This window comes from Chiloscyllium punctatum, chromosome 6 (genome assembly GCF_047496795.1).
Source record: "Chiloscyllium punctatum isolate Juve2018m chromosome 6, sChiPun1.3, whole genome shotgun sequence".
Lineage (NCBI taxonomy): Eukaryota > Metazoa > Chordata > Chondrichthyes > Orectolobiformes > Hemiscylliidae > Chiloscyllium > Chiloscyllium punctatum.
The window spans coordinates 21,945,357-21,957,936 of record NC_092744.1 but is presented as its reverse complement, the minus strand read 5'-3'; the positions used below and the strand labels follow the sequence as shown (position 1 = coordinate 21,957,936).

Genomic DNA, 12,580 nt, shown 5'->3' with positions numbered 1-12,580 from the left:
ATAGGGATTACATGACATTAAATTTTGGATTTAATGACTGAAGTTTCTATGACAAGCTGAAGAATGATCATTCCAAAGCTTAATGTCTGCCAAGAATATTTTTTCACAGACTGGGATGTTTGTGGTGTATCCAGCCTACCCCATTTACTGTAGTTCATAACGCAACACTTTCCTCCGCCACAGAAATGTGATCTCTTGTAGTATTTCAGAGTGGGGACTGCGGAATATCTTTGTCCCTTCAGTTGTGACTTGGGTTCATCAGTAGAAATCAGTCTGGCCCTTTTACTTCTGATTGCTACACAGTGCCAGGACAACCTGACAGCAACTGCCACATGGTAACTGAGGCTGCTGGGCAAAGTCAGAATCAGCTTCTGATGTGATGGTTGTCACCGTGGAATGGCCTGTCATTAATTGCTACACCTGGCCCACTTATAGAGTCATATAGCATGGAAACAGACCCTTTGGTACAATCAGTCTATGCAGGCCATAATCCGAACTAAAATAATTCCACCTGCCTGCATTTGGCTCATATCCCTCCAAACCTTTCCTATTCATGTGGTAGCTGAGAGCTGCTCATAACAGTGAGAAAAACTGAGAGACCTCTTCAGAGCCATGGGGAAAATTGCATTGGGATTGAAATAGAAGATAGGTGAAGATTGAAATATATTGAACCCTGCATACAAGCTCATATGTTTGTGCACTTGTTGAGCAGATAATAAACTATTGTATCGGGACCCTGCAGGATTACAGACATTTGCATAGTGCCATTGACAGAACTAACAGGCAGTAATTCTTCCCGTTTCTGCAGACATGGCTAATCTAACCCTGAATGACCAGGATGGATCCAGTGGCACTTCAGATCAAGACACATTGGCACCTCTCCCCCACCCAGGCGCAGCACCGTGGCCTATTTCCTTCCCATACCAGTACCCACCGCAGCACCCTTACAATCCACACCCACCAGGCTACCACGACGTCACCGGGTTCACGTATGGAGGGGGCAGTGCCGGCAGCCAGCCCAGTGAAGGTGAGAGAACCACGTTAACCAAAACAGTCACGCATTGCAGTGTGTCCAGGTCTGGTTACTCCACTGTTTAAGTAGTTGTTCAAGGTACCAGTTGTCCCATTATTGGTTCAACAAAGACGATTTCCATTTATATAAGGTCTTTAATGGAGTGAAATGTTCCAAGGTACTTCACAGAAATGAATTTCAAACAAAGTTGAACACTAAGCTTCCAAAAGCAATATTAGGACAGGTGGTAAAAAGAAAAGTCTAATGGAAGGGGTAAAATCAGGAGGGCAAAAAGGAGACATGAGATAGCTTTGGCAAATAGAATTGAGAAGAATCCAAAGGGTTTTTACAAATATGTCAAGGACAAAAGGGTAACTAGGAAGAAAATAAGGCCCCTCAAAGATCAGCAAGGCGGCCTTGGTATGGAGCCACATAAAATGCGGGAGGATACTAAATGAGTATTTTGCATCAGTATTTACTGTGGAAAAGGATATGGAAGATATAGACTGGAGGGAAATAGATGGTGACATCTTGCAAAATGTCCACCTTACAGACGAGGAAATGCAGGAGTCTTGAAACAGGTAAAAGTGGATGAATCCCCAGGACCTGATCAGGTGTACCCGAGAACTCTGTTGGGCCTCTTGCTGAGATATTTGTATCGTCGGTAGTCACAGGTGATGTGTCGGAAGACTGAAGGTTGGTTTACGTGATGCCACTGTTTAAGAAAGGTGATAAGGACAAACCAGGAACTATTAACCAGTGAGCCTGACTTCGGTGGTGGGAAAGTTGTTGGAGGGAATCCTGAGGGACAGGATGTACATGTATTTGGAAAGGCAGGGACTGATTAGGGATACTCAACATTGCTTTGTGCATGGGAAATCATGTCTCACAAACTTGATTGAGTTTTTTGAAGAAGTAACAAAGAAGATTGATGAGGGCAGAGCGGTAGATGTGATCTTTATGGACTTCAGTAAGGCGTTCGACAATGTTCCCCATGGGAGACTGGTTAGCAAGGTTAGATAGCATGGAATACAGGGAGAACTAGCCATTTGGATACAGAACTGGCTCAAAGGTAGAAGACAGAGGGTGGTGATGGAGGGTTGTTTTTCAGACTGGAGGCCTGTGACCAGTGGAGTGCCACAAGGATCGGTGCTGGGTCCTCTACTTTTTGTCATTTACATAAATGATTTGGATGTGAGCATAAGAGGTACAGTCAGTAAGTTTGCAGATGACACCAAAATTGGAGGTGTAGTGGACAGCGCAGAGGGTTATCTCAGATTACAACAGGATCTTGATCAGATGGGCCAATGGGCTGAGAAGTGGCAGATGGAGTTTAATTCAGATAAATGTGAGGTGGTGCATTTTGGGAAAGCAAATCTTAGCAGGACTTGTACACTTAATGGTAAGGTCCTCGGGAGTGTTGCTGAACAAAGAGACCTTGTAGTGCAGGTTCATAGCTCCTTGAAAGTGGAGTCGCAGGTAGATAGGATAGTGAAGAAGGCACGAAAAGATGTTGTGAAACTTGAAAGGGTCCAGAAAAGATTTACAAGGATGTTGCCAGGGTTGGAGGATTTGAGCTATAGGGAGAGGCTGAACAGGCTGGGGGTGTTTTCCCTGGAGCGTCGGTGACTGAGGGGGGACCTTATAGAGTTTTACAAAATTATGAGGGGCATGGATAGGATAACTAGACAAAGTCTTTTCTCTGGAGTGGGCGAGTCCAGAAGTAGAGGGAATAGGTTTAGGGTGAGAGGGGCAAAGATATAACAGAGACCAAAGGGGAAACTTTTTCACGCAGAGTGTGGTACAAGTATGGAATGAGCTGCCAGAGGATGTGGTGGAGGTTGGTACAATTGCAACATTTAAGAGACATTTGGATGGGTATATGAATAGGAAGGGTTTGGAGGGATATGGGCCGGGTGCTGGCAGGTGAGACGAGATTGGGTTGGGATATCTGGTCAGCATGGACAGGTTGGACTGAAGGATCTGTTTCCATGCTGCACATCTCTATGACTCCATGATTCTATAAGCAACAAAGAGGATTGATGAGGGCAGAGCAGTAGATGTGATCTATGTGGACTTCAGTAAGGCATTCGACAAGGTTCCTCATGGGAGACTGATTAGCAAGGTTAGATCTCACGGAATACAGGGAGAACTAGCCATTTGGATACAGAACTGGCTCAATGGTAGAAAACAGAGGGTGGCGATAGAAGGTTGTTTTTCAGACTGGAGGTCTGTGACCAATGGAGTGCCACAAGGATTGGTGCTGGGTCCTGTACTTTTTGTCATTTACATAAATGATTTGGATGCGAGCATAAGAGGTACAGTTAGTAAGTTTGCAGATGACACCAAAACTGGAGTTGTAGTGGACAGCGAAGAGGGTTACCTCAGATTAAAACAGGATCTTGATCAGATGGGCCAATGGGAAAGTGAGGACTGCAGATGCTGGAGATCAGAGCTGAAAATGTGTTGCTGGAAAAGCGCAGCAGGTCAGGCAGCATCCAAGGAGCAGGAGAATCAACGTTTCGGGCATAAGTCCTGAAGAAGGGCTTATGCCCGAAACATAGATTCTCCTTCTCCTTGGATGCTGCCTGACCTGCGGCGCTTTTCCAGCAACACACTTTCAGATGGGCCAATGGGCTGAGAAGTGGCAGATGGAGTTTAACTCAGATAAATGCGAGGTGCTGCATTTTGGGAAAGCAAATCTTAGCAGGACTTATACACTTAATGGTAAGGTCCTAGGGAGTGTTGCTGAACAAAGAGACCTTTGAGTGCAGGTTCATAGCTCCTTGAAAGTGGAGTCACAGGTAGATAGGATAGTGAAGAAGGCATTTGGTATGCTTTCCTTTATTGGTCAGAGTATTGAGTACAGGAGTTGGGAGGCCATGTTGCGGCTGTACAGGACATTGGTTAGGCCACTGTTGGAATATTGTGTGCAGTTCTGGTTTCCTTCCTATTGGAAAGATGTTGTGAAACTTGAAAGGGCTCAGGAAAGATTTACAAGGATGTTACCAGGGTTGGAAGAGCTGAGCTGTATAGAGAGGCTGAACAGGCTGGGGCTGCTTTCCCTAGACCGTCGGAGGCTGAGGGGTGATCTTATCGAGGTATACAAAATTATGAGGGGCATGGATAGGATAAATAGACAAAGTCTTTTCCCTGGGGTCAGGGAGTCCAGAACTAGAGGGCATAGGTTTAGGGTGAGAGGGGAAAGATATAAAAGGGACAACCTTTTCATGCAGAGGGTGGTATGTGTATGGAATGAGCTGCCAGAGGAAGTGGTGGAGGCTGGTATAATTGCAACATTTGAGAGGCATTTGGATGGGTATATGAATAGGAAGGGTTTGGAGGGATATGGGCTGGGTGCTGGCAAGTGGGACTAGATTGAGTTGGGGTATCTGGTTGGCATGGATGGGTTGGACCGAAGGGTGTGTTTCCATGCTGTACATCTCTATGACTCTAAGTTTATTGAACATTGTAAAGATAGAGAAAGAGGTCAGAAGGCAACTGATAGAGACATGTTGATTTGCAAGATGCCACTCTGCAGCAAATACTGAGTTAGTGTATAACATTTTGTCAATATTAAACAATCAAAGCAGAAATTCAGCCCTTACTCTCACAGAATTCGTGTTATCATCTATTAACATCTTGAAAAGGGATAGTTAAAGGACACATAAATTTGCTGAGTATTGACTCCTAGATAATCGAGCACATTGTATGAAATAAAAACAGAAAGTGCTGGAGAAGTTCAGGAGGTTTGGCAGCGTCAGTTGGAGAGGGAAACAGAGTTTACGTTTCCAGTGTGATCGGACCATTTTGCAGAACTGAAGAGACTCTCCTGCTCCTCGGATGCTGCCTGATCTGTTATGCTTTTCCAGTACCATACTCTCGACTGTAATCTTTAGCATCTGCAGTCCTCACTTTCACCTAGATAGTTTTTATGCTGTTAAATAGGGGGCAGGAACAAGCGGAACTGAAGAGCAGGTCAGAGAAAGGTTAAGGGAGATTTGAGATTAACAATGTAAAGGAAAAAACTCTCCAATAATTTGATACAGTTGACATTTTAAACAGATTATAAAATACAAAAGCAAGCAGGTTAAACTTGTATAAAATAGTGCTTATACCCTCAACCTGAACCATTGGGTCCAATTCTGGGCACTACACTTTAGGAAGGATGTCAACAATGCCTTTTAGAGGCTGCAGCTGAGATTTCCAAAAATGGTATTGGTGATGGTAAGGTCCTGGGGAGTGTTGCTTGACAAAGAGACCTCTGAGTGCAGGTTCATAGTTCCTTGAAAGTGGAGTCTCAAGTAGATAGGATAGTGAAGAAGGTGTTTGGTATGCTTTCCTTTATTCAGCAGAGCATTGAGTACAGGAGTTGGGAGGTCATGTTGCGACTGTACAGGACATTGGTTCGGCCATTGTTGGAATATTGTGTGCAATTCTGGTCTCCTTCCTATCGGAAGGATGTTGTGAAACTTGAAATGGTTTAGAAAAGATTTACAAGGATGTTACCAGGGTTGGAGGGTTTGAGCTATAGGAACAGCCTGAATAGGCTGGGGCTATTTTCTCTTGAACATCAGAGGTTGAAGTGTGCAGGCCTCCTAAAGCTTCTTTAAATTAATGGAGGGCATGGATAGGGTAAATAGACAAGGTCTTTTTTCTGGGTTGGGGAGTCCAGAGCTGGAGGACATAGGTTTGGGTTGAGGAGGGAAAGATATAAAAGAGACCTACGGGGCAGCTTTTTCATGTCGAGAGTGGTGTGTGTATGGAGTGAGCTGCCAGAGGCAGTAGTGGAGGCTGGTACAATTACCTCAATTAAAAGGCATCTGGATAAATATATGAATAAGAAGGGTTTAGAAGGATATGGGCCAGGTGCTGGCAAATGGCACTAGATTAATTTAGGATACCTGGTCAGCATGGACGAGTTGGACCAAAGTGTCTGTTTCTGCGCTGTACATCTCTATGCCTCTGTGAGGGGCTTCAGTTGCAGAGAGAGATTGGAAAGCTGGAGTTTCTTTGCTCAGCACTGGACAATATAATTGCATTAGAAGCAGTTCAAAGAAGGTTCATTAAACCCATTTAATAGAGGTGTTCAAAACCCTGAAAGGTTTGCTCGGGTGAATAGGAAGAAAACATTTCGAATGATGCAGAGTTGTTAAGCGAATGAAACAAATAAACAATAATAAGTTCTATTTAAATTGTCATTTTTTAATGCAGAACTTGCTGAAACAATACATATTTGTTGAAGCTTTTCATCTTGCACTAGTCAGGACAATTCACAAGAATGTCAGTCAATTACACTGCACGAGAATCCCTGGCAGAGACATTGCCATGGAGAGTGTGTCAATGAAAATTTACATTTTAAATTGGGCAAGTTAAATCTGATTAGTCAGAGCATTGTCCTGATAAATTAATCAGTGAATGGCTGTCACTAATTTTGTTAAATTGAAAGAGGTGCATTCTATATATATATTCTTCCTATCTACAGACATGTATAGTACATGCAAGGCCAGGCATTGTTTTCAACTGAACAAAATAGCTGACTGCTGTTCACTGATTCATTTCACAAGGCAATACCCTAACCAATCGGATTCAGTCTTGTTTAGAATTTGATATTTAAACAAAGTTGGTTGTTAATTGTCAAACATTATTAGTTTGTACATAATTCACAGCAATGTCTCAAGTATTCAATGCCCACTTGCCAACCAATCATACGCTCACCTCTCGTTGAATATAAATGCAGGTTTTTTTCTTTTTATTGGTACTCTTATGAATTGTCCTGATAAGTGGAAGTTGAAAATCTTTGGCAAAATGTGCCTTTTCTCAGTAGAACTCAACTTGTATTTAGATAGCAACTTTAATGTAATACAACGTTTAAGGCAATTGGTAAAAGAAACAGAGGAAGATGAGAATCATTTCGTAATGTTGTCAGGTCAGCCATGACTTCGCTGAATGACAGAACAGGTTTAAGAGACTAAATGAAACTGATTGTCCATCCTGAATGGATTTTGGAAGCAGGTTCTATAATAAGTATCAAAAGGGAACTGAATACAGTAAACATAAAGGAATGTGCAGAACTAGAGGTAATAAGCGAGGGTAAGTCAAACGAATTGGCTAGGTTTTTCAAAAAGAGATATGACTGACACAGGCATGATGAAAGGAATGACCTCATTGTGTTTCCAGGACACTGAGTTTTCCTAATTCTGTAAGCAAGGAGTACAAGCTTTGTGTGTTTGCATGCTTCCCCAAGAAAAATGAACTCCAGTAACATTGCAAGAACTGGTAAATGTAGGCTAGCTAGCTTAACATATGTCATTGGGAAAATATTAATGACTATTAGGAAAGATGTAACAGTAAAACATATAGAAACATAATATAATTAGACAGTCAGCAGGGCTTCAGGAAATCATGCCGACTGAATTTGTTGTAGTTCTAGTTCTTTGAGGAGGTATCAAACAGATAAAGGGGAGTCAGTAGATGTAATATATTTGGATTACCAAAAGGCATTCAATAATGTACCACACATAAGGCTACTTAAGATAAAAGTCAAAGGTCTTGTGGGTAATATACTAGCATAGATAAAGGATTGGCTGACTGAAGACAGAGAGTTAAGAGTAAGTGGCATTTTCAGGATGGAAAGCTTTAACCAATGGAGTGCCAAAGGGATCAGTGCTGGGGTTACAATTATTTAGAATAGATTAATGATTTGGTTGACGGAACTGAATGTGCTACATCCAAGTTTGTAGATGACTCAAAAATAGATGGGATGTTAAGTGATGAGGATGAGTCAGAGCCTACAGAGGGAGATAGACAGGTGTTAAGAACCTGGCAGATGGAATATAATGTCAAAAAATGTGAGGTCATGCACTCTTTTGGGATGAAGCATGGTAGAGATGATTATAATTTAAATTGGGAAAGACTGCAAAAAGCTGCAGCAGAGGGACTTGCGAGTCCTTCTGCATCAATCACAGAAAGCCAGCCAAGAAGTTCAGTCAGTAATAGGGAAGGCAAATAGAATGTTGGCATTTATTCCAAAGGGAATGGAGTTTAAAAATAGGTTAGTTTTGCTAAAACTATACAAGCTACTATTCAGACAACAGCTGGAATGCTGTGAATAGTTTTGGCTCCCTTATCTAAGGAAAGACTTACTGGCATTGGAGGCAGCTCAGAGAAGATTCACGAGGTATAGAGGGATTCTCTTATGAGGAAAAATTGAGTATATTGGGTTGTATTCTTTGGAGTTTGGAAGACTGAGAGCACACCCTATTAAACATATGTGATTCTGAGAGAGATCAACAGGGTGAATGCTGAGAGATTGTTTCCCCTTCTGGAAGAGTCTAGGACTCGAGGGCAGAAGCTCAGAGTAATGGGTTGACCACATGGATGAATAGGAACTTATCTTCTCAGATGCTGGTGAATCTTTGGAATTCTTGACCACAGAATTGTCAAAGCTGGGCCATTAAACGCTGAGATGGACAGATTTTTAATCAGTAAGGTAATCAATAGTTTCCTTCCACAATCCAAAAATGTACAGGTTAGGTGGATTGGCCATGCTAAATTGCCCATAATGTTAGGTGAAGGGGTAAATATCGGGGGAAGGGAATGGGTCTGGGTGAGTTGCGCTTCGGCAGGTCGGTGTGGACTTGTTGGGCCGAAGGGACTGTTTCCACACTGTAAGTAATCTAATCTAATGGTTACAGGAAAAAGGCAAAGCTGGAGGTTATCAGATCGGCCATGATCTCATTGAATGGGGGAGTCATCTCAATGGACTGAATGGCCTAATTTCTCCTCCTCCATCTATGGTCTTATGTAAGATCCTGAGGAGATTGAGAGGGTAGATGTTGAGGTTTATTCTTGAGAGGAAAATTCAGGGCCGCAGATTAAATATGAGGGGTTTCTCATTTGTGACTGAAATGAGAAGTTTTTTTTCTCTGAGGGTCATTACTCTGAAAATCTTTTCACAGAAAGCAGTAGAAGTGGGGATCATTGAACGCATTCAAGGCTGAATTAGATTATTGATCAACAAGTATTACGGGAGAAGTCAAAGAGTTTGTGCTTGACATCACAAATAGATCAGCCAAATCAAATGGTGGAGCAAGCTTGAGGGGCTGAATGGTTTACTCCTGGTCCTAACTCATGCATTATTTTCTTGACCATCCGTATTCCACTCCGAACTCCACTGTCAGCACCCACTGTTTCACATAACTCCTCCCCAGACCTTACCAAGCTTGACATTTTTGAACACACCTATTCATGGTTCTGATTCTCTCACATCCAATCCCCATCAAGTCTCAAAAAACATTGTTTGTACTTTTATCACTTTGCTGTTTCTGGGATCTTGCTGTGTGCAAATCTCCTTCTGTGTTTCTCTGGGTTCTGATATTTCAAGACCATTTAATACTATAAGAGGCATACCTGGATATAGTGCTAGTCTGGAGAGGGTGGATAGATAGCAGCTGTTTCTCTTACTGCAGAAAGCTGTAATACAAGAGGACTTGGGGAGGCTTGTGCACAAAACACAGGCAGCTCGCACACAGGTGTAGCAGGTGATCAGGGAGGCTCACGGAATGTTTGTCCTTATTTCAAGGAGGTTGGGGTAGAAGAGTAGGGAAGTCTTACTGTAACTGTACAAGGTGCTGATGGAACCACACTTGGAGTACTGTGGGCAGTTTTGCTCCCCTTAATTTTAGAAAGATATTATTGCACTGGAGGCAATTTTGAGATTGATCCTCAGTACGGAGGGATTGTCTTACAAGAAAAGGCCAAACAAGTTGGGTCTTTACTCATTGGAGTTCAGAAGAATGAGAGATGATCGCATTGAAACGTATAGGATTTGAAAGGGGCTCATCAGGGTAAATGCTGAGAGAATGTTTTCCTCTCATGGGAGAGTCAAGGACCAGGGGGAATAGTCTCAGAATAAAGGGGCACTAATTTAAGATGGAAATGAAGGGAAATTTATTTGCTGAGAGTTGTGAGTCTTTGAAACTTTTTACTTCAGAGAGCTGTGGGGACAGAATCATGGTGTATATCTAAGGCTAAATAGCTTCCTGAGCAATAGGGGAATCGAGGGTTATGGGAAAAAGACAGGAAAGTGGATTGAGGAACGTCAGATCAGCAGATATCGAATGACGGAAAGGTTCGAAGGGCTTGAATAGTCTTAGTTGAAGGGTCAGTAATCATGGGGTATAATTTTAAGCTGAAAGACAGGAGGTTTAGAGGGGATTTGAGGGAAAATGTTTTCATCCAGAGGGTGATAAGAACCTGGAATGTACTTCCAGGGAGATTAGTTGAGGCAGGAAACCTCACAGCCTTTATCAAGTACTTGGCTGAGCAAATGAAATGTCAAATAACATTGAAAGCTATAGACCAAGTGCTGGAAAGTAGGACACGTATAAATTTAGAGCAGCTTTGTCAGTGTAAACTTGATGGGCCAAGTACTGTACAATTCTATGAATATATTCGGACATCCTGGGCTATTACATTATGCTGTATAAATGAAATTTCTTTTCCTTTACTTTTGCAGTCACTTCGTTTCTCTTCGACCTCCACTTTTGTGCTAATGCTTCTTTGTTTTGGTTCCTTATTGCAGGAAGTCGAAGCAGTGGATCTAATCGCAGCGGGAGTGAAAGGAGAGGAGGAAAAGAGAAGGAGCCCAAAGCAGGAGAGGCCAAGTCAGGGGGCAGCGGCAGTGAGTCAGATCACACCACAAGGAGCGGCATCCGGCGAGAGCGGGCGGTCAGCGAGCGTTCGGTCCCTGCCAGCGAGCACAGTCACCATAGCAACCTCAGCCACCGGAGCCACCACTCCATGGCCGCCAGCGTCCGTAGCCATCACACGCACCAGTCCTATGGGGCTCCTGGTTTGCCACCCCTTTACACCCCACCTCTCATGATGATGCCTCCACAGTCTGTGATGGCGCCCCCAGGTGCACCTCCAGTGCGTGACCTGGCTTCAGTGCCCCCAGAGCTCACGGCAAGTAGACAGTCCTTCAGAATGGCGATGGGAAACCCCAGTGAGTTCTTTGTGGATGTCATGTGACTGTTTAATTTTTTTTTTGTAAAGAAAGCATCATCTATTCTGTCTTGTTACTAAAACAGAACGACTAAAAAAAAAACTGGACTGAGGCCCTGTTTGTGATGGAGTAGCACATTTGAAGTGTGAACAGGACTGTATTTATTCAGCACTAATCTGCAAGATTTATAAACAAAAACTATTTGATTTGCTTCTCTCGCACCACCGTCCTGCTCCCTCCCTCCCTGATCGTCTCACAAAACTGGACTGTGTGTGTGCAAACAAAAGCCTGTCTGTCTGCCTCTTTTAATACCTTTCCCATTGTAAGTTTTCTTACTTTTTTTTTAGAAAACAAAATACTGCATCTATTGAGAGTGTGTTGTGAAAACCAAAATGAAACTGTAATCGTATCCCATCTTATGTTCTTTTGACCTAATTTCTTAAACCTCTTGTGTGCTTCTTTCCTTGTCACACAGCGAAGAAATATGGGATGTTTGACTTCCTCTGATGCCAACTAATAGGCAGTTGGTGCAGAGATGTAAAAGGTCATCTACCGGATTGTGTCCCTTCTTGTATAATTGGCATGATAGCCTTTTTTAAAATAATCCGGACACTACACAGAAGGAGAAAATGAGCAATCCAAGGAGGCGAGTGGAAGATTTGCTTTTTTTTTCATACGTTAAATTCAATCATTAAATACACAGTAATAAATTTCAACAAAACTCATCAAGCCTCGAGGAAGCACCGCAAGCCTTATAGTTCATGCAGAAACAGAAAGAAACTGTCCAACGATGACTTCTCTGTTGTTGAGCTTCAGAAATTGTGTCCTGTCTAACCTTTCCTTTTTATCAGTCGAGCCTTGAAGTCAACACAAAACAGTTTGGGTCAAAGCACAAACACTGAAGTCTCCGACCCCGTTGCAGCTCTCCCCACCCCACCTCCTCCTATCCACGCTCCCCCTCCCTTTCAAGAACAGAAATGTAAGGTACTTAATGGCTGGGGACGCCTCACTACTGTCAGAGCCAGAAAATCTTTCCAGATCAATCCATTGGAGTCTCAGTGTGGAGGACAAAGACTTGCATCGGAGAATGGAAACAAGCTGCACTAATATTTCACAATCTATAAACCGCACCGTTCGGTTACTGAATCTGAAATTGAATAAGAGAAATACATCATTTGGAGACCAGATGTGACTCTGAATGATGGTTTTGTAGCTGAAAGTTGTACTGTATACTTTAATAAAATGGTTCTCGATGATTTCTTTACATTGACTCATTTGGTCACCTAACATTAGCTTTATGGATTCATTTCCCTTTTTTTGTCTTGTATCTCCTCCTGGATGGTCCCTGACACTCTAATAGGCAGGGAAAGTCCATTTACCAGCATTTCTGTTCAAATTAAATCTGTCTTTATCAAACAAATGCTCCTACATCTGCTGCATTCAGATTCTGACCAGTTTTGCTGCTTCTGTCTGTGCACATTATCATCAAGGTTTTACTCAAGTTCTGTATTATGAGCGCAGTTTGTGTTCTTCACAATCAGATTTGCCCCCTTCCAAAA

At 42.7% G+C, this 12,580-nt stretch overlaps 1 protein-coding gene across 1 annotated transcript in view; it reads left to right on the top strand.

Annotated features, from left to right (window-relative positions):
* dvl3b (dishevelled segment polarity protein 3b) overlaps positions 1-12,285 on the top strand; it is a 125,748-nt gene extending 113,463 nt beyond the window's left edge. The window contains exons 14-15 of the mRNA XM_072572124.1: positions 809-1,027; positions 10,599-12,285. Of these exons, the coding sequence (XP_072428225.1) occupies positions 809-1,027; positions 10,599-11,047 (668 nt within the window). The 3' untranslated portion in view covers positions 11,048-12,285. The remainder of the gene's footprint in view (positions 1-808; positions 1,028-10,598) is intronic.
* Positions 12,286-12,580: the final 295 nt, after the last annotated feature.